The sequence below is a fragment of the Entelurus aequoreus genome, linkage group LG16, assembly GCF_033978785.1.
Source record: "Entelurus aequoreus isolate RoL-2023_Sb linkage group LG16, RoL_Eaeq_v1.1, whole genome shotgun sequence".
Classification (NCBI taxonomy): domain Eukaryota; kingdom Metazoa; phylum Chordata; class Actinopteri; order Syngnathiformes; family Syngnathidae; genus Entelurus; species Entelurus aequoreus.
Window position 1 is genome coordinate 21383043 of NC_084746.1, and position 22866 is coordinate 21405908.

The 22866-nt window shown below is 36.8% G+C and overlaps 1 protein-coding gene across 1 annotated transcript in view; it reads right to left on the bottom strand.

Moving 5' to 3' along the window:
- vps4a (vacuolar protein sorting 4 homolog A) overlaps positions 1-10567 on the bottom strand; it is a 56074-nt gene extending 45507 nt beyond the window's left edge. Inside the window, exons 1-4 of the mRNA XM_062022356.1 lie at positions 10349-10567; positions 1293-1404; positions 1066-1210; positions 934-995 (exon numbers count right to left, since the gene is read on the bottom strand). Of these exons, the coding sequence (XP_061878340.1) occupies positions 934-995; positions 1066-1210; positions 1293-1404; positions 10349-10369 (340 nt within the window). The 5' untranslated portion in view covers positions 10370-10567. The remainder of the gene's footprint in view (positions 1-933; positions 996-1065; positions 1211-1292; positions 1405-10348) is intronic.
- Between the last annotated feature and the right edge of the window lie 12299 nt (positions 10568-22866).

The window sequence follows — 22866 nt, forward strand, 5'->3', positions numbered from 1 at the left end:
GTTCTTTGAGTGCAACAACAAAAACCCCAATGTGTTTCATGCCTTTTAACTTACAGTATATTTTAACCTTCTAAAATTGTTCTTTGAGTGCAATAGAAAACATATGTTGAATGTATTGTAATATTTTCTGTTAAAATTAAATATTTTCCGTAGTTCCCTTTATTTAGAAATGTATCAAAAAGTATCAATATATACATTTTGGTACCGGTACCAAATTATTGGTATTGGGACAACCCTAATACATATATACTGCAAATATATACATACTTTACATATATTTGCGGTGGTGGGAAGATTACCCCAAATTTGTACTTATATATATATACATATATGTATATATGTACATATATGTACAGTACAGGCCAAAAGTTTAAACATACCTTTTCCTCCTTCAATACGTTTTCTATTTACATTGTAGATTGTCACTGAAGTCATCAAAACTATGAATGAACACCTGTGAAATTATGCAATTAACAAAAAAAGGTGAAATAACTGAAAAAATGTTTTGTATTCTAGATTCTTCAAAATAGCCACCCTTTGCTCTGATTACTGCTTTGCACACTCTTGGCATTCTGTCGATGAGCTTCAAGCACACCTGTGGAGTGAAAACCATTTCAGGTGACTACCCTGCGGTTGGTTGGCGACCAGTCTAGGGTGTACACCACCTCACCCAAAGTCGCAACCCTAATGAGGATAAGCGGTATAGAAAATAGATGGATGGTTGAGGTTATTTGTAGGAATGGATGGAGGAATAAGCTAAATAAGTAGCAGTTTTCGATCAGTTGAAAGCTCTAAATGTTGGTTTCGATTATGTTTTGATGAATCGCCCAGCCCTACAATATAATAATAATATAATAATGAAAGATGGATTAAAATATTGGTATTGGTATAATGAGGTGTATCATATGTAAATGTAACTTGTAGGTCACTTACCCATAAGTTGCTCTTGTAGCTTCTTCTTCTCTGGATTTTCACCCTCACTGTCACTGTCACTCCTACGCGGAACACAAAGTCCATTAAAAGCACTTTAGGATCTGATTCTGGCTGTGAAAAACAAGCACTTACTTGTCATTGCTCTGTGACTCCTTCACAGGTTTTTTGCTTTGCTTGTCCTTGTTCTTCAGGTAGTCCTTCAGTTTCTCCGCTCGGTCCAAATACTGCATGCACTTTGCTCGAATGCTTTCCTTCGCCTTGTCGCTGTGGGCTTCATCTGCTCCAGCAACCAAAACATTCCGGGTGAAAAACTTCAGGCCACGTTTGTGGCGGGCGGATGGTCAGAACATAGTACTCACATTTAATGGCGTGTAGAAAATATTCCACGGCATGTTGGTAAAGTCGCAACGCCTCTTCGTAGTTCTTAGCCTTGTCTTCTTCTGTGGCTTTGGTCACAAGGTCGATCGCTTTCTGACATGGAACACGGTAAACATGAGCAACTTGAGAGCTTTTCACTCTGAATGCTACTTACAAATGAGATCAACTAAAGTTGTAATAGAACATGTATTCTTACTCGCAAACCCGTTTCACCACACGGTACACATCTCAAGTGAGGGCCAGGAAGTATTTATGGCATTAAAAACAGTGCAGACCTGCCTTTGGCTAGCAGGAGTCATGGCTAGCAATACTGCCAAGGAGGATCCAGAGCTTGACAACCCTCTTCCGTGGTTTGAGAAACTTAGAGCCTGACTTACTAAAGGTTTGCGTGTACTAAAACCAGTGCAAACTTGATAGCTAATCTATTAAATGTGTGTAAAGTGAATTGCATCTTTTAAGTTAGCAGAATAAGGCGCACCTTCAATTTTGCGTCTCTGTCTTCATTAATATGCAGAATATATGCTGATCATCAAAACACCCCCAATACTCGTCGGAGAAGATGCAAATATATTATAGACCACAGGCTATGCAAATTACCAATACCCATCACCGTTTTGCAAGCACTATTAGGGTTTTATTGAGCACCTCTGCAGGCATGTGATTTGAACTTAATGAAAAAGACTGAAAACCAGCCGGGGATCTGGGAGCCGCAGGTTCCCCCCCCCCCCCCCCCCAAAACTCCTGGTTTTTCAGCAATTGAACATGCAAGAATTAGCAAAAAAAAGCACAATTTAAAGATGTTTTAGTGTTTAAAGAATTTAAAAAATATCAAAAGAGTTTACATAAATACATACCCCATTCATCCAAATGAATCACTATGTCTGTTTCAGTCCCTATGCTCTTTAGTCACTACAGTAATTACAACTTGTGTTCACATCCACAGGAACCAGATGGGTTAGCCTACTCTATACAGTATTTACAACCTTACTAATGTTCACTTCACAGCCACAGATGGTCCATCTAGTTATTTACATTATTTACACATTACTTTGGTTCATTCACACATTACTTTGGCATTTGTGCTTTGATGGCCTTCCTGGCAAATTTCTGAGCAGCTTGCATTTTCCTTATTGTTTCTGCTTTAGTGGATTCTGCCACGGATCTTTATAGCCAATGTCTGTCTCTTAGACTCCCTCTCCACTTCTAACTGCTTCAAATGCAAAAATCATAAAGAGTACAAACAACGTTTATTCTATTCGCTAACTTCCTTTATCTGAATAGCCATTTTTGAATAATAGCATGAAATAACAAATATCATGTGTGTTCTTAAATGTGTATTCCCCGCCTTCCATGTTGAGAGCAGTTTGATTTGGGCTTACATGGTAAACAACTAAAATTTATGTTTTGGGCATTGTTTCATCCAGACGCATTCATTTGTGCAAATGTGGCCAAGTAGACACATTGTGGGTTTCCTGGACGTCGCTAAAAGAAAAATCTAAGGAAGAGAATCCCTCTGCCATCTTCCACTAGTTTTTTTAATAAATAAATCGCCCACTTGAATATTCCCTCTTCTCTTCTCCGACTGTTTTTCCCTAATCCTAACCAATCGTGACTCATCATAGTAAACCAACCAACCAATCATGGATTTTCTTATACGTAAACCAATATTACATTGATATCATTATAATATTATTATAATATTTTAATATTATATTATATTAATATATTATTATATTCCATCCATCCATTTACTACCGCTTGTCCCGTATTATATTAATATATTATACTATAGACCGAAATGCAGGGGTGCCAATATTTTTTGCCATGACTGTGTATATACACTATATTGCCAAAAGTATTTGGCCACCCATCCAAATAATTAGAATCAGATGTCCTATTCACTTGGCCCGGCCACAAGTGTATAAAATCAAGCACTTAGGCATGGAGACTGTTTCTACAAACATTTGTCAAAGAGTGTGGAACTGTCATAGGATGCCACCTGTGCAACAAATCCAGTTGTGAAATTTCCTCGCTCCTAAATATTCCAAAGTCAACTGTCGGCTTTATTATAAGAAAATGGGAAGAGTTTGGGAACAACAGCAACTCAGCCACGAAGTGATAGGCCACGTAAGCTGACAGAAGGGTCAGCGGATGCTAAAGCGCATAGTGCAAAGAGGATGCCGACTTTCTGCACAGTCAGTTGCTACAGAGATCCAAACTTCATGTGACCTTCCAATTAGCCCACGTACAGTATGCAGAGAGCTTCATGGAATGGGTTTCCATGGCCGAAAAGCTGCATCTAAGCCATACATCACCAAGTCCAATGCAAAGCGTCGGATGCTTTATAATTCCACGAGGGTTTTGCAGCGGCACACGCACGTCTACGTGCTTTATATAGGCACTTAAACATGCAAAATGGTTTCCTTGGCTCATTCGTGCGTGCTGATTTTAGAAATAACGTACACTTCACTGCACATCCCCATGTTGCTGAACATGTTATAAATCTATGAGTGTTGGGTTTCAGCAGCACAGGCGTGCATTCGCTCTTTAATAATGTTCCCAGGGCTCTGTGCAAGCTGGTTTTAAAGATAATGTAAATGTCATTGTACATTGTACATAGTATATCAAAATAAACATAATAGGAGGTGTAATTCCACCAAGTCAGCTAATGCTGCTTTTTTCCGGCTTCTGATTGAACAAAATGGGCATGACAGCAAGTGTATGTGTTTGTGTGTAGACATAGACACTTTTGAAACTACACTTGTATGGATGGAGATTGCTTTAACCCCAAATATGCTCTCATCACTTGGATGAGAGCCAAAACGCTTCTAAGACACAACAAACAAGTCACGTTTCGATCGATTGAATGGCTTTAGAGTACAGTGACCTGGATGAATGAGAGCATCCATAGACACTAGGGTTGTGAACGATAAACCGATGCGACCGAGTATTCGATTCAACAAGTGAACGATTAGATTGCATCGGTAGCAGACTCCTCAATCGATGCGAATAATCCATGAATTCCTAGCTGAATCGGTTATAGAGTCATGGATCGGTTATCGCGAGACTTTGCATGGGTTGGCTAGATTACAATATGCGTCAGCGTCTCTAAAACAACGCGAGAGCTGAAGCTACTCGCCAAACGCGGTAGCCGCCTAGCTGGTATTAGCACGAGTGATAAACAACAGACAACACGGAAAATGAATGTGGAGGAGAACGAAAGCGTCAGTCTGACCGGAGGTGATAATGGACCGAGAATTTTTTTATTTTTTTTTAAACACTACAGTGGTGGAAAGAGCAGCAGGACTTGCCACTGCTGTCATCTCTCGCTAAAAGATACCTCTGCGTGCCGGGAAACGCACCCCTGCCGTAAAATCCACCCCCCTGACGCGGGAGCGCTCTTACGTCACTCGTCTCGAAAAGTATATCTAAACTCGGCTGTAATGACCGAAGTGGCTGAAATCGCCTCTTTTAAATCGCCTCTTTCGGCATAAAAAAGTACATAAAGTGAAATAATCCAAGTTTTCTTTACTTGTGGATGGATTAAAAACTGTGAGCCTTTAATGATTTCGCCGTCATTCAAGTAGCTGAAATCGCCTCTTTTCACATCAAAAAGTACATCAAGTGAAACACATGGAATCTGAACGTGTGTTCAGTACTGCGGGAGACATTGTTTCCACAAAACGTAGTCTGCTCAAACATGAGCATGTGGATCAGTTGATTTTCCTTAAAAAAAAATCTACCCTCCAAAAAAACAGGACAGTGATGATGAAAATGCACAGGCATATTGTAAGTGAACTACTGCTTTTTGACCTGGGAAACGGTACCTCTCACACAGTAGTTTGATTTTTCTTTTTACATATGTATTTATTTTCTCTATTCTTTTACACAAAAGCACTTGTCACTGTGCTCATTGTTGCCACATTTTGATAGGTGTACTAGGTGTGTAACTTGTTTACATTGTAATGTTGCACCTTTGTTACCTATCTCTAGTGTTCAAAACACTATATGCTCAGGTTGAAATATTGAATCTTTGTTACCTACCTCTAGTGTTCAAAACTATGCTCAGGCTGAAATATTGCACTTTGTTGTTACTATTCTGTGCTACTTTTACCTCTGGAGTTCCCATCCTACAATTCAGCCAGACTTTTTTTGGTCCATGTCTAAAAATAAATACATTGACATGTGATTTTGTTGTTCTGTTTTTTTTGCCAGTGCCGTAAAGCCACAATACTTGGGGATTTGGAGTCTTGAATATTAACCGTCAAATCGAATCGTATCGTTCGGAATCGAATCTAATCGAATCGGTCTGTAATAAAAGGATATCGTTTTTGAATCGAATCGTAACCTGTGTATCTAGATGCATATCGAATCGTTTATCAGAGAGAGATGTGCAACCCTAATAGACACACCATGTCTGTACTTGTGTTATTTGTTGGCCATTTATTGGAGAATTGCCCACCAGCAGTTTGCAGTGGTTGTGTTTTATTTGACAAATCATAACAGGTGTTTAAACAAAAGCTTAACAGTTTAATGGTTTGTATTTTGTTTGCTTACTTTTACGAGATGAACCAAAACATAAAGTAGCAAGAAACACATCAATAATGAATAAAGCAAAACATGTTCTGGACCAAAAATCACTTCATATTCTTTACTGCTTGCTAGTGTTACCATATCTGATTTATTGTGTAGAAATATGGAGAAAATAAGTACAAATGTGCGCTTCATTCACTAACTGTGTTACAAAAAAGATCAATCAGAATAATACATAATGTTGGATATATAAAACATACAAACCAGTTATTGAATCACAAATATAAAAATTCACCGATTTGGTGCATTTGCAAACAGCTAAAATGATGTACAAAGCCAACTATAACCTGCTACCCAAGAAAGTACAACAATTCTTCTCAACAAAAGAGGAGAAATATAACCTTAGAGCAAAATCAAATTTAAAACATTTGTATGATCGTACAACACTTAACACCTTTAGCATATCCATAAGTGGAATTAAATTATGGAATGGATTAAGCAAAGAAATCAAACAAAGCACCAATATGATCGAGTTTAAGAGACTGTTCAAACTGCAAGTGTTCAAAAAGTACACAGAACAATAATTATGATGACCATCTTGAACCCTTTTTAAATTTATTTTTTATGTTTTTTTGTGTTTGTTTTTTTAGATAAACATTATTTATGTATTTAATATTGTTAACTTCCATCCATCCATTTCCTACCGCTTGTCCCTTTTGGGGTAGCAGGGGGTGCTGGAGCCTATCTCAGCTGCATTTAACTTATTATGGGTATATTATTTATTTATTATGTATTTATTGTAGGCTGATCATACGTCCTCTTTTCCCCGGACATGTCCTCTTTTGCGGGTGTGTCCGGGGTGTCCGGGCGGGTTTTTTTAAATGCCTCAAATGTCCGGCATTTTGAAATAGGGTTGCGTGTATTTTCAATGTACGTCTTGGGCAGGGATCGGCAACCCCTGACAACTAAATTAAGGGCGTGCCGTGATGGCACTGCATATATTATCCTCTATTACTTGCACAAACAGCATGCCAGACCGGTCTCATTTTGCATGAAGCTTTAACTTGAACTCGTGGGAGACAGCAAGGCATACTTGTTCAACAGCCACACAGCTTACACTGACGGTGATCGTATATAACAACTTTAACACTGTTACGTTACAAATATGCGCCACACTGTGAACCCACACCAAAAAAGAATGACAAATAAATTTCTGGAGAACATGTGCACCGTAACACAACATAAACACAACACAACAAATACCCAGAATCCCATGCAGCCCTAACTCTCTAACCTCAACCGACTCACGGAGGGAGGGAGGGGGGGTGATGTGTGGGGGGGTTTGGTGCTAGCGGGGGCGTATAATGTAGACTGGGAGAGTTAGTGCTGCATGGGATTCTGGGTATTTGTTGTGTTGTGTTTATGTTGTGTTACAGTGTGGATGTTCTCCAGAAATGTATTTGTCATTCTTTTTTGGTGTGGGTTCACAGTGTGGCGCATATTTGTAACGTAACAGTGTTAAAGTTGTTATTTACGGTCACTGTCAGTGTAAGCTGTGTGGCTGTTGAACAAGTAAGCTTTGCTGTCATATTCCAGTGCAAGCAGAAGATGCATTCAACATGTGTCCAAGCAGGTAAGCTGTTTAAGCAGACTGTAGGGGGTGTTAAAGGCAGTGCCATCACGCCCAAATTTCGGGTGTCTCCTGGGAAAAGTAGGATGATTGGCAACTATGACGCTGATGAACGCCATTCATGTAAATCTTGCGGGCCGCACTAACTTAAACTGTCATATTAAAGTGCGGGCCGGGGCGCGTGTCTAAGACCCATGGTTTAAACATAGCACAAAGCAATACAAAGCTTTGTATACAGTGTTATTTCATTTTAAATTTCAAAAGAGTTTTGAGGCTCCCATTGTTCTCTTTCATTTGTGAAACTCGTCAAAATGGCTCTTTGAGTGATAAAGGTTGCCGACCCTAGACTCTAGGGCAGGGGTGGGCAATTAATTTTCACCGGGGGCCGCATAAGCAACCCGAGCACTGCTGGAGGGCCACACGACAATATTTCAATTAAATTTTGCTCAATATTATTTTTGATATACCGTAAGATAAATAATAATGATGATAATAATAATAATAATAATTTAATTTAACCTAACTTAACTTTATACAAAAGCAGATTGCCTTTGATGGTCACTTTATCCTGCATTATCCAACATTTTTCCCCATCAGATTTGGACAACCATCTGTTGTTAAAAATAGTTTTTAATCATATTTATTTTATATTGATTTTTATATTGGTTTTATATGTAATTGTTTTTTATTTATATTCAGTCATTGGTGGAGCTAAGGATAATATTTGAATATTGTTTTTAATCTTGTTGTGCAGCACTTTGGAAACATTTTGTTGTTTAAATGTGCTATATAAATAAAGTGGATTGGATTGTCACACCTGCCAGCTTGTCCCATTTCAGTCCTAACATGTCCAAACACGCATTTACCTATGTGAACAAGTCATTACCTGTGGTTGTCTCTTTAATTGACTGCATGGCTGCCAGCTACTCCGTGATTTGAAAGTCTGCAGTTATCCCACGTAAGAAGAAGAGCAGCTGGAGGTGTCACGTACATCACAGCTCTCATCCAAAGTTAGCGAAAAACAGTCCATGTCTCCGGGCATATCAGCGCAACAGAGTCCAATAAGCACTCCTTAATAAACTCTCCGTCAGAAAACGCCTTACTTTTTCTGGCGCTTTTGTGAGAAATTACGAAACTTGTCCTAACGGCTGCATCTGTGGGGGTGTGAAATATGGCAAAAAGTCCTTGTTGGCTTTGCAGTTTTACCATCAACGCATCGGCCTCCCTTGCGCGCGCTTCATCAGACAGATTCCGGTATTTTCCCTCGTGTTTCTTCGTGTAGTGGCGATTAAAATGATATTCTTTAAACACAGCAAGCTGTGTACCATACATTAAGCACACGGCTTTACCATTAATTTATGTAAAGAAATACTTGCCAGTCCAAAACACGCCATTCGTCATCAACTTTTCTTTTTTTAGCGTCTCATCACTTGTCTCTATGCACCTTCACTCACAGGTTCCCCCCGGACATATGGCATAAATAACACATTTCAAAATAAAAGCAGCACAGTTGTATTGCGTGCACGACATAGATGTTTTTTAAACTTTATTTTGTAATTTGTTATTGCGCCGTTCAATTCACTCACAATCGCACACGCGCATACGTCCACACGGAAGTAATACAAATAACGCTTTTCAAAACAAAAGCAGCACAGTTGTATTGCACACTCGACATAGATACTTTTTGAAATTTATTTTGTAATTTATGATTGGCCTCACGCGGGCCGGACAGGGATGCGCAAAGGGCCGGATGCGGCCTGCGGGCCGTACAATGCCCAGGTCTGCTCTAGGGTTAAGTTAAGAAGGGGTTAAACAAAACAAGCTGTGAAGGTGCACACGCAGAAACATTCGTGAGGGAGGGGCAGAGACACAGAGCGAGAGAGCTAGTGAGTGGAGACAGACATGAAAACAAGAAATGCCGAAAAGTAAATGCAACTTCACGGATGATTTGCGGAAAAAGTATTTGTGTTTTGGTCCTGGCCGTGACACATGGGAAGCAGAATGCACTGTGTGCAAAGCAGGAACGTATGTATCTGTGGCAAATAAAGATCTACAAGCCCATATCGACACTACAAAGCACAAAACAGCTGTGCAGGGCGAGAGCTCGTTTGTGACAACCTTTTTCCAAAACACAACATAGAATGTGAGATATAACAGGATAATGCATACATTTGTCATTTGTTTTCAAAACGGTTACAAAAAAGTGGTACCCCATTTGTATGATTTGATGGGGTCCCTGGGACCCCATTTTGAAAATTCCTAGCGCCAACACTACTGTCAACATAGGAGAAAAAATGCTTTATTTAAATAAATATATTACTTATGAAGCAAGTTCGAGTATCATTGGCAAATTTTCTCCTAGTCCCGGCCTTGGCGTGCTGCCCACCTTGGCACGCATATATGTGTCCTCTTTTTGGGATTTCAGAATATGGTCAGCCTAATTTATTGACTGTTGTGTTACAGAGAACAAGGAAATGGGATAAAATTGCTATGGTATGAAAATGGGTAGGGTAAATAAGCTCAGCTTTTTCTTACTCCTTTTAGGACGTACTGTAATGAAACAACTGGAAATATGTGATGCAGTAGTATTGTATCTTATTCATGCTCGAAATAAACTGAAACTGAACTGAAACTGTGAGGACAACGTACCGTTACTTTACCGTTACACGCCTAGTATAAACATTGATGTGCAAAAACACTTCAGTCCTTTTAACAACGAGACTGCGGCATAAAAACAACCTTCATGCAGTTAACACGCGTCCAAACATATATTGTTCATCTATTTTACAGTAGCTGGTGATGGTTAGCTCACTGTGGCCTCAGCTGTTAGCACTCAGGCTGTTAAAGCTAAGCTACTTGACACAATCAGCCTACCTGCAATGTTGACGTTGACATTTCATCTCACACTTTCGCTGCCCACCCAGATTTACTTTCCTTCCACGAAGGATACAAGCGAATACAACATAAATCCTGGTATCGACATGACAATACAAAGCTAATCCTGTGATGTTTGCTAGCAAGCTTGACACTACGCCTCCAATAGAATACTCAGCGCACAATTAGTACATCCGGTTAACCCTTCAAAGTAAGAGTAAAAAAATATAAACTCACAAACCGTGACTAAACCAGATCGCCTTTCCGCCCAAATGCAACTGGGATAGGTAGGCTGTACCGAGGGACACGCGGTAGAAAATAGACTGGGATAAGACAACCTTCACTGAAATCAGTCAAAAGGTGATTTTCTTATGTGGAGACTTTAACATCGACCTTTTGAAGCCAAATAAGCCACAAAAGAAAAAAATCATTGATGACTTTATTGATACAATGTAGTATGAATCTGTAAAAATGCTTGTATATAAAAACATACATTATATCGAATATTTACAACACAAAGATCTATAGACGCATGTGAAAAAGTGCAATATATTTATCTGTACAGTAATCTATTTATTTATTTATATATATTTATTTATTTTATATATATATTTATATATTATTTATATATATGTATTTATTTATATATGCACCTTATTGCTTTTTTATCCTGCACTACCATGAGCTTATGTAACGAAATTTCGTTCTTATCTGTGCTGTAAAGTTCAAATTTGAATGACAATAAAAAAATAAGTCAATGTCTAAGTCTAAGAGGCAAAAAATAAGTACAAAAAATATAAGAATAAGCTAACTAGCATACTACGAACATGTAGAAAAGAATATAGTAGTAAAATATTACACAAGAACAAAAATGCAACACAAGAGCAACATGGGGCATTCTAAATAGTATTATTAAAGATGGTGCAAAAAAGATTACCCTCGATATTTTTTACATGGTAATGTAAAAAAATGACAATATGGACAAAATAGCTGAACACTTTAATGACTACTTTGTAAAAATTGGAATAAAGTTGGAACAAAGTTCATTCTATTTCCAATTCTGAAACACAAAATATATATATATATATATATATATATATATATATATATATATATATATATATATATATATATATATATATATATATATATATATATATATATATATATATATATATATATATATATATATATATATATATATATATATATATTTAATTTTTATTATACATGGCAGATTTTGAAACAAAAAAGGGTGGATTTTCATTAAAATATTGCTATAAAATTGGATTTTGTGCTGTTTTCCGGTCCGTGTACCGTGTCCGTTCATTCTATTTCAAAATCTTAGATGCAAATCAAAAAACACATTTTGTACCATTTTTTCCATTTTCATTTCTGGAAAACAAAAGTTGGACAACTATTTAATGGGACTTTTTAAAAATGACAATAGGACTCCTGCTGAACAAAGATGTTACCGTTATGCTAAAAACATGCTAAATGCAAAGGAAAAGCTAAAAATACCACTTTCGGTTCAATTTGTAATCAAACAGATAACCACACATTTTTGCATTAAGGATGAACATTTTTTTCGATTTTTGTGTTTATCTGGAACAAATAAAATCCATCCATCCATCCATCCATCCATAAAATCCCTAAAAGGAAAACAGCACAAAATCCAATTTTATGGCAATAGTTTAATAAAAATCAAACCCTTTTTTGTTTGTTTTAAAATCTGCCATATACAATAAAAATCGAAAAATAGCCTTGATTTTATTTTTTGATTTGCATTTCAGAATTGGAAATAGAATGAACGGAAGGTACACGGACCACAAAGGATTCCAAGTGGGAATGATGGGTCAGTCGAGGACTTGAATGATACAATAGAAAGAAATCCCAACTCGATGTTCCTCAATAACCTAACAAAGGAGGAAATAATCAAAATTGTACAGAAGTACAAATCCAAGACCTCAACTGAATATCACAGAATAGATATGGTCACGATAAAAAAAAGTTATAAACGAAATCTCAGAACCTCTCACATATATAAGCAATCTATCCTTTCAAACAGGAAAATGACCTAACAAAATAAAAACAGCAAAAGTGTTATCCATATATACTAGTAGAGACAAACACCAATTTACTAACTACAGACCGAGTTCTTTACTTCCACAATTTTCAAAAATCATTGAAAAACTATTCAATAACAGATTAGAGAAATTCATGAACACAAGTGGAACACTAGCAGAAAACCAATACATATTTAGAGCTAACATTTTAACATCAATGTCATTAATCAACATAACAGGAAATAATGCAGTAGATGGTAAACAGTGTGCAACTGCAGTGTTTATGGATCTAACAAAAGCATTTGACATTATCAATCATAACATTTTAATCAACAAGTTAGAACAGTATGGCATTAGAGGGTTGGTCTTGAATTGGATAAGAAGCTACTTAACCAAAGAAGCAAAACGTGAAGCTCGGCAAACACACATCTTCAATGCTAAATATTTTGTGCGGCGTACCCCAGAGGTCAATACTCGGACCAAAATTGTTCCATCTTTATATAAATAACATCTGTAAAGTTAGTTTTATTTGCAGATGATACAACTGCATTTTGTTCAGGAGAGAACACAAACAAGCTAATACAAATAATAACAGAAGAATTTCATAAATTAAAAAGATGGTTTGACAAAAACAGACTATCTTTGAATCTCAGTGAAACTAAAATAAGGCTATTTGGTAACAGTAGAAGAAAAAGTCAAACACAAATACAAATAGACAGAGAAAACAGTGAAGGCGTAAAAGAAACTACATTTTTGGGTGTAATAATAGATGATAAAATTAACTGAAAATCTCATATACAAATATACAACACAAACAGGAAAAACATGTTTCAATAATGAAGAAAGCAAAATATGTTCTGAACCAAAAATTACTTCATATTCTTTACTGCTCACCAGTGTTACCATATCTGAGTTATTGTGTAGAAATATGGGGTAACAACTACAAATGTGCGCTTCATTCACTAACTGTGTTACAAGAGAGGACGGTTAGGTTGATACATAATGTTGGATATAAAGAACATACAAATCCTTTATTTGTGGAATCTAAATGACAATAATTTAATGACTCGGTGCATTTGCAAACAGCTAAAATTATGTAAAAAGTAAACTGTAACCTGCTACCCAAGAATATACAACAATTATTCTCAACAAAAAAGGAGAAATATAATCTTAGAGAAAAATGTAATTGAAAACATTTGTATGCGCGTACAACACTTAAAACCTTTATTATATCAGGAAGGGTTAATTAAATTATGGAATGGAATGGAAATCAAACAATAAACTAATATGACTCAGTTCAAGAGGTTGTTCAAACTAAAAGTGTTTACTCGGTACAAAGAATAAAAATGTTGATTAATATCTTGAACTTTATTGAAAATTCCATATAACGCATTGTGAGAATCAAAATTGATTTGAAGACTTATAAAGAGAACTGCTGTATTTGGAATTCAATATAGAATGTAAACTGTGTTACAAGATGAGAACAGGAAGTGAAGATATGTGTTAGACATTTACATGAAGTAGAAAAGGGATAGGGTTAATAAAGCATGGCTTCTTCCCACTCCTTTTTGGACATCTTGTGAAGAGAAATGAGAATCTGGTGGCGATATGATGAATCACATGTACTGTAAATGTATGCATGTTCCAAATAAATTCATACCGAAATGGAAGAATGGATGGCCCAGATAGTCCACAGGTACAAGTCACCACATCCAGAGGAGGACGATAATGCACTAAATCAGCTCGCAAACGCCGTTAAACAAAGTAAAAATAAGAAGAAGGAGTAGGGGGTAACAATACGATATCAAATCTAACAATGAGTATTTGCAGGTTCTTCTCTACCTTTTCCACCATGGATCACATACTCAAAATGAAAGGATGGCCAGCAACTCTGTGAGATAACAATATGAAATATGAAAACTAAAAACTAAATCAATAAAAATATGCACACATGGAGGAAGAAAATGTCAACAAACAAAAATCATTGAATTATTGTCTAATTTTGTTTCTAAACCAAATCATAAATAAATGTACAATAAATGGGCAGTAACAAGCTACATGTAGCGAAGCTACGTAGCTTAGCTACATTTCTCAGTAGCTTGGCAGTAGCTCCACTACTTTTTGAACGAGTAGCTATTCTTGTACCTTAGCTACTTTTAGACCCATCTAGTGAGGCAGCTTACATTAAAGCTACACGCTACTGTGGTAAATGTAATACCGTATACAATTTTCTTATATGATTTTGAACTAGCATGTATTTGTATTTGGTCACAGAATCCTTTAGAGGTTTATCCTATTAAGGAAATATGCCCTTAGATAGCTTCGGGTGCAGATATCCATCACAAGCTCTCCAAAGAGTGGTGGCCTTGCCCCAAGGATATTGGGCAACTTAAAGGATAGCAGCAATTGGATTTTAGGAGGAAGTGTAAACAGACTAGCAACATCTGGTAGAAAGCCCTCACAAGTAGGAGTAGAGGATAGGGGTCGGAGGTTACTCGACTCAAACCGATCAGAGGAAATAGATTGACTGGCCAAGCAACAAAATGGGTTTTGTCCAGTCTGGCCGGCTCCAGGGCCAGACTTACGAAGAGTGGGGGTCTTTGCGTAAGGGGTATTCAGGGACAGTGGTCCGAGAGGACATCAGAGGAGTAATAAGGCCTATACTTTTTCTCCTGGAAACTGCACTTCCAGTCTGAGGCTTGCTGAAACAAATAAAGCTTTTTGTTCGACGATTCCTCGTTGGCGTCTTCTTGGCTCATCACTCACACAGTCACTCTGTCCTGGGAGAGTGACACGGCCATCATATATACAACACTACAAAAAGAGAAAATGGACTTTGAATCCTGGTCCCAAAAAATACAGAGAAAATACAATGACCTGGATGAATGAGAACATCCATAAATAAGGAGACAATCCACGGTAGTTGGTTGGTGTTTGTATGATGAGTCACAATTGGCCATACTTGCCAACCTTGAGACCTCAGATTTCAGGAGGTGGGGGCATGGTCGGGGGCGTGGTTGGGGGCTGGGGGCGTGGTTAAGAGGGGAGGAGTATATTTACAGGTAGAATTCACCAAGTCAAGTATTTCATATATATATATATATATATATATATATATATATATATATATATATATATATATATACATATATACACTACCGTTCAAAAGTTTGGGGTCACATTGAAATGTCCCTATTTTTGAAGGAAAAGCACTGTACTTTTCAATGAAGATAACTTTAAACTAGTCTTAACTTTAAAGAAATACACTCCATACATTGCTAATGTGGTAAATGACTATTCTAGCTCCAAATGTCTTGTTTTTGGTGCAATATCTACATAGGTGTATAGAGGCCCATTTCCAGCAACTATCACTCCAGTGTTCTAATGGTACAATGTGTTTGCTCATTGGCTCAGAAGGCTAATTGATGATTAGAAAACCCTTGTGCAATCATGTTCACACATCTAAAAACAGTTTAGCTCGTTACAGAAGCTACAAAACTGACCTTCCTTTGAGCAGATTGAGTTTCTGGAGCATCACATTTGTGGGGTCAATTAAACGCTCAAAATGGCCAGAAAAAGAGAACTTTCATCTGAAACTGGACAGTCTATTCTTGTTCTTAGAAATGAAGGCTATTCCACAAAATTGTTTGGGTGACCCCAAACTTTTGAACGGTAGTGTATATATATACATATCTACATCCTGAAACAATGCAAACAAAACTGTGTTTAGATAATTGATACTTCAAACTTGCATAAATAAATGCCTTGTCCTCTGCCGGGTGCGTCTGTCTGTGGCCTGCTGCTGGCTCTTACGGGCGGCGCGGTGGGCCAGGCTCTGGGGTTCAAGTCGCTGGCTGGCCTGGCTGCGTGGGGGCGGTGGTCCCTGGTTCCCTGGGCGCCACACCTGCTGTTTGTGGATTGGGCTCTCTGGGGGCTTGGGCCGTACTCTGGCTCCCACACACACTGGGAGTCAAATGTATTGTCCATACAGATTCACATATACATACATAGGTACCTACGCTCCCACATACATACACAAATACAGTACATAACTACATACTCAAAGTTCGTACATCCACACGCACATTCACTGTACAAACATACACATACAGCACATATACATCCACTGTACAAACATACATATACACATACTGTACATATACATCCACTGTACAAACATACATATACACATACTGTACACATACTGTACATATACATCCACTGTACAAACATACATATACACATACTGCACATATACATTCACTGTACAAACACACATATACACATACTGTACATATACATACACTCATGCACATATTCACGTTTCATCAAACATATATTAACGTTGTTGCCCTAGGGTAAACTGGGTAACACATGGCACACTGACAAAGCTTAACCTATTGTTACTATAACAATCTACAAGGTTAATATAGGTCGCTTCTCTTTCTTCCCCTCCATTTTTCTGCATTCTTTCGTATCTCTAGTTATCATTACGTATATGTATTGTTGCATTTGAACAACTGTATTGTTGATAATAAAGGTAAATTATTGGTATTGTTCATTATCATTAGCGCTATTTCTTTTAGTATCTGTATTGCTCCATTTGTAGTGTAATAATGCTCGTTGTCATTTCTGTATAATTTTTTATTTTTCGATAACTGCTTATTTGCTATCACTTTTACCATCATATTTGTACATGTCGTATTTGCTGATGTTGCTCTATTGTTGTTGTTGTGTTTGCTGTTGTTGTTTTTGTCTCTCTGTCTTATCCCCTTCTTGTCCCCACAATTTCCCCCTCTGTCTTCCTTTTTTTCTATTTCTATCCCCTCCTGCTCCGGCCCGGCTGCACCAAATAATAATATAAATACATTTGATAAAGTCAAATACAAATAAGGCAACAAGATAAATATCCTACACTTCTCTTTTGTAAAGTAAATCTGAACAGCCGATATGGGCATCTACATCAACTATATGATTTGCCTGAGAAGCTGGACAGGACAAAAAAAACTTGGCTTCTGAGAGCTTCAAAATGTAATGAATAAAATGCTAAAGTTGTTGACAAACAAGCAATTACTTAAATATGGTCATTTTAAGTGAATTATTATGATCATTTTAAATTAATTATTTCAAAAATGTTTATTTTAATGTATCATTCTATGGCTGGATGTAATAAGGAGTCAGAAAAAATACAAATAAAAATACAATTAATTGTTGATGTTTTCAGCAAAATATAGTAAAAATTTTTTTTTTTTTTTTTTTTAATTAACAAATATATTTATTTCTAGGTAAGATAAACATTATACAATTTATCACTAGTCTGGATGATTTAGTTCTTGTCACCCTGTTGTCCTCCCGTCTCTTCCCCGAGGATGGCTCTATCAGCTGGGCAAACGCCTGGAGATGCCCAACGTCAGTGGTCCCCAACCTTTTTGTAGCTGCGGACCGGTCAACGCTTGAAAATTTGGGGGGGGGGGGGGGGGGATTTTTTTATTTATTTTTTTCATAAAGAAATACAATCATGTGTGCTTACGAACTGTATCCCTGCAGACTGTATTGATCTATATTGATATATAATGTATATATTGCGTTTATTATGTTGATTTAATTTTTTTTAAAAATATAAAAATAAAAAAAATATTTTTATTTTATTTTATTTTTTTATTGTTTTCGGTTGGAACATTAAATATCTTGTCTTTGCAGTCTATTCAATTAAAATATAAGTTGAAAGGGATTTGCAAATCATTGTATCCTGTTTTCATTTACAATTTACACAACGGGCCAACTTCACTGGTTTTGGGTTTTGTACTTACAGCATTTATATTAAACATAGGATGTTTTAAAAAAAAATGTTTAATGCTTTATTTGTTATGTAAGTGAATCCTTTAGCTGCAATGTTAGATGCAACTTGTGAGCGTTTTTTCAATGTTTAAAATGCACCAAAAAACATGACATCTGTGCTCCTGTCCCACATAAGCATTGTGAATGATAGGCAACATTCCAAAAAAGTGCACGTCCCCTTTAAAGAATATCTATTAGGAGCATTTCCACAGGCGAGGACCATTTTCACTCTACTTTCGACTGTCTTCTACGCTGCGTTTGACCAAGAAATTGAATCTTATTTTGGGAGTCACAACAAAGGCATTTGGTGAAATAAATATGCTGTAAATAAACCATATTGTAGCAATTAGTTGTCAGTCATTTACAAGTTATGGCAACATTTTGTTACAATATGGCAGAGAAGAAAAGACCAAACTATGATTTGTCATCGTTTTATTGCTTATTTACATTTGTGATACACTGCATATAGATCATTCTTCAGCCTACTGATTGTCGACGATTACCTTTGGTTGCAGAACTTTGCATAGACAGATCATATTTGCTAACAACGTACATTCATGGGTAAAAAAGGGCAATACATGAAATATGTCGGCTACATTTCATCCATCACATTGAACATTCATACAGTTACAGTAGTGCCTCATGTTTTTCTGCAATACTACTGTAACTGCAGCAGTAGCTCACCAAAGTGAGTACAACCCTGCAAATAATTGCTATCTTTTAACAATGAAGAAAAGTCACATTGATCAAGTAAAGTCCAGTGACGGGGGATTAAGGCAGTGCTGGGAAATATTACACTAAAAACTCACACTTTTCACTTGGAATAGGCTACAAGCTGTACACTGACTTCTCTATATGAGATCAAAGTGTTGTTTCTTGTGCGCCGAAAAAGAACAGAGGGGTGTACTCACTTCTGCTCTACTTGCAAAGTCAAAATTTACTGCGTTGTTGCAAGGTTAGTAACCACAATACTCGAGTACATTGTGTGGGCTGAAACCAACACATGAAAATACTTCCAAAATATTTTCAAGAAACCTCATATTGAACACAAGAGTGGTACTTCTCTCTTTATTACAGAAAAGTAATGTCAAGCAAATACTGAAATACTACAGATATGATGGTTTAGAGGAGTCAGTGTACAGCAGTGTATTTAAAAAAGTAGAAAACTGCCAGTTTCTATGGTGGAGTTCAGCACTCTTGAAGCTGCACACTGACGACCATAAAGAATATCCAATTTCATTTGTGCAGTACTGTAAAGTACATGAAATATTGTAGCTGGAGTAAGGGAAGTAACACTTGCTCATATATAATATCAAATATGATTTTCATATTTGCTAAGGTAGTTTGCTAAAAGCCAACAAAACAAAGAATATTGAAATAGTTCAACATGTGTAATACAGTATTTATAAGTTTCATTGTTGAATTATTTCAATGTTAAAAATTATAATTTCAAACTTAAGTATATATACAGTATATATTTTAGAAATGTTAAAAAAATGTTTATAAATGTGACAAAACTCACTTGCTTGTGCTATTTCTTTACTATTACAAGTACTTAGTACATTTATGTACAAGTACATGTATGCACAAGTACAAATATGTACAAGTGTATATATAAGTACATGTATGCACAAGCACATGTATGTGCAAGTACATGTGTGTAAAATAACAAGTATGTACAAGTAGACTACAAGTATGTACAAGTACATTTATGTACAAGTAAAATTACACGGGTCAGCAAGATGCTTAAAAACTGGGACAAAATAAAACCCAGAATTGTTTGCGCTCATGTTGTGTTTCTGTGTTTTGGTTTACCTTTGGCACTTAGGGGCGGGCATTAAATACACAGCCCTCCTTTCTGATTGGTCACTTCAAACTCTACTGACTCCTGGTCAGAGCTAGTCAGATGGAACCTGTTCAGAAGATTTGTCTTCAGAATCTAAAGTTGAGACAAAATAACACATTAAATCATTCTTAATGAATAAAAAAACCAACACAAATCTGATCACAATGTGAGGGCGCCACACTCGCAACACTAGCATTATGACATCATAACGTTAATAAATGATCTACCTTTTATCATATAAAGTATGTTTATATAATGTAACATTACAATTATATCCAGAAAAACATTTTGTTAGTGGAAATAATCCATCTTTAATGACAACTACATGTTCATACAATCATAATGAATGTTAATGTCATTATTTATTAGGATGTAGAGTAAAACATGTATGTCAAATATATTAAACAACAAAATATTTTGCTGAAATACTAATTTTACAGGTTCCCTCTGGTTGGCCGTGACCAAAAGACAGCAGTGTTTAAAGTCACCAACCAAAAAGCAGGATAATGAAGTATCACACACGAAGAAAATGAAAGACACAGGCAACAGTCAGAGAACATTTTGACGCTATAGAAAACATGAACTCCATTAAGCAACTTATTGCTGATTCATCATAAACGTACACTTCAGCTGTGTCTCAAAGCGTACTTACTTACAAGACGTATTATATTACACATTTAAACTTTTAGGTTTTGTAATCCCTTCGAGTCCAAGACAAAAACACTTGATTATCTTATGTCTTATACATGAGTTTTTATAATGATGTTTTGTAGTCTAATAGTCACAATAATTATCTCCAAAACAGGTTTGTAAATATTGACTTTGTTAAAGATTTCTGACCCAAACTCTATATTTGCTGAGTCATCAGTTTTTGAAAATGTAACGTGGAACAGAAAGTCAGTATTATTTCGAGCTCGCTCATTAGATGATTAAGTTCATGTTTACGACATCGATATTATTGTTTCTTTCAAAAATATAACAACCACCATTCCTTCCTTCCTATGTTGGCTGTTTTTACGGTTGTTGCGATGTTTCTTCTTCTTCCATCTTGTCGGATCACATTTGTTCATGTAAAATTTTAAACTTGTGCGAGTCTCGACCAGAGGTCTCAAACTTCATTGACCTGAGGGCCTCTGGAGGTCAAATATGGGCTCCGGGAATTATTTCTACTATGAAGTATTTACTTCAGAATCACCTTTTAACCACGCGACTCAATTAGTCAACTACTTCTACCAGCGGCTATTGTGACCCTGAGTTATTATAAATGTAACATTTTATTGAAAACAAATTGTATATTTTGACACTATTGCCTTCCCCAGGAGGTTGTTGTTTGTTATTTTTGTGTTAGCATGGGTATTGTAGCTAATGTTCTTTCTAGTGCAGACCTGGGCAAATTAAGGCCCGGGGGCCGCTTGTGGCCCATTAAGATTTTCAATCTGGCCCGCCGGACATTCCCAAATAATGTTTTTTACATTTTAAGATGGAAACTGTAGCTGCCATTATGATGTGCAGTGATGTTTTCAAATGACCGTAAATCTTGAACTATACAAAGTATTTCAATGGTTGGAATCTGCACTTTTGCATGATATTCTAGTTACTATGGTAATCTAATTAGTTACTATGGTAATCTAAGTCACAGCAGCTCAGACGAGGCACCAAGCAGTGTGGGTGGGGAGCGTTTCCAGAGCGGCCAGCTGGAAATGCGGGTGTCAGGGACAGACGCGGAAGGAGATTTTTACAGCAAAGTTCTAAAGCTTAGTGATATATCAGATTGTAGGTGTTTTGGTTTTTTTACCCTTCGCGTTCATATTTCGCTGTGTTTGTTGCATTTTTGTTGCGTTTTGCTTGATTGTAAAATATGTCGATCGAGAGGGGGTGTGACGTTCTGTTATGTCGTAATATTGTAAATCCCACATTCTTTATTTTCATGTCCATTCTGGGTGTCTCATTCAGTAAAAAAATGCCATTCCGTTTTTTAAGGCAGTCTGTCATAACGCTTTGAGCATTCAGACATTATGGTGAGGTTTTGTATTAATGTTCTCCCAGACACATTTTTGTCTCAAAATTTGGCCCCCAGAGTCAAAATAATTGCCCAGGCCTGTTCTAGTGGGATACAAGATTATATTAATATATTTCAAAATTAGCCGCCCAGAGTGTACAGGCCACGATTACACTAATTTATGAAGTCAAGCAGAGGGTCGTGAGTTTGATACCCCTCATCTAGATCACATATGTCAAACTCAACCCAAATCTGGCCCGCCACATAATTTTATTTGGCCTTCGAAAGCCTGGAAATAATATGAGTCATTAAAGTACTTAAAATTTTCTTACTAAATGTATTAGTTTTTTCCATTTTGACAGAAAAAATGTGTACTCAATGCAATCGCATATCTTTTAAATGATAAATGGGTTATACTTGTATAGCGCTTTTCTACCTTCAAGGTACTCAAAGCGCTTTGACAGTATTTCCACATTCATCCATTCACACACTGATGGCGGGAGCTGCCATGCAAGGCGCTAACCAGCAGCCATCAGGAGCAAAGGTGAAGTGTCTTGCCCAAGGACACAACGGACGTGACTAGGTTGGTAGAAGGTGGGGATTGAACCCCAGTAACCAGCAACCCTCCGATTGCTGGCACAGCCACTCTACCAACTTCGCCACGCCGCCCCTTTAAACATAAATATTATAATGTAACAAAAATATAATCATACATTCAAACAATGTTTTTGTTAAACTAGAAATACATATTTTTTTATCTGCTTGACTT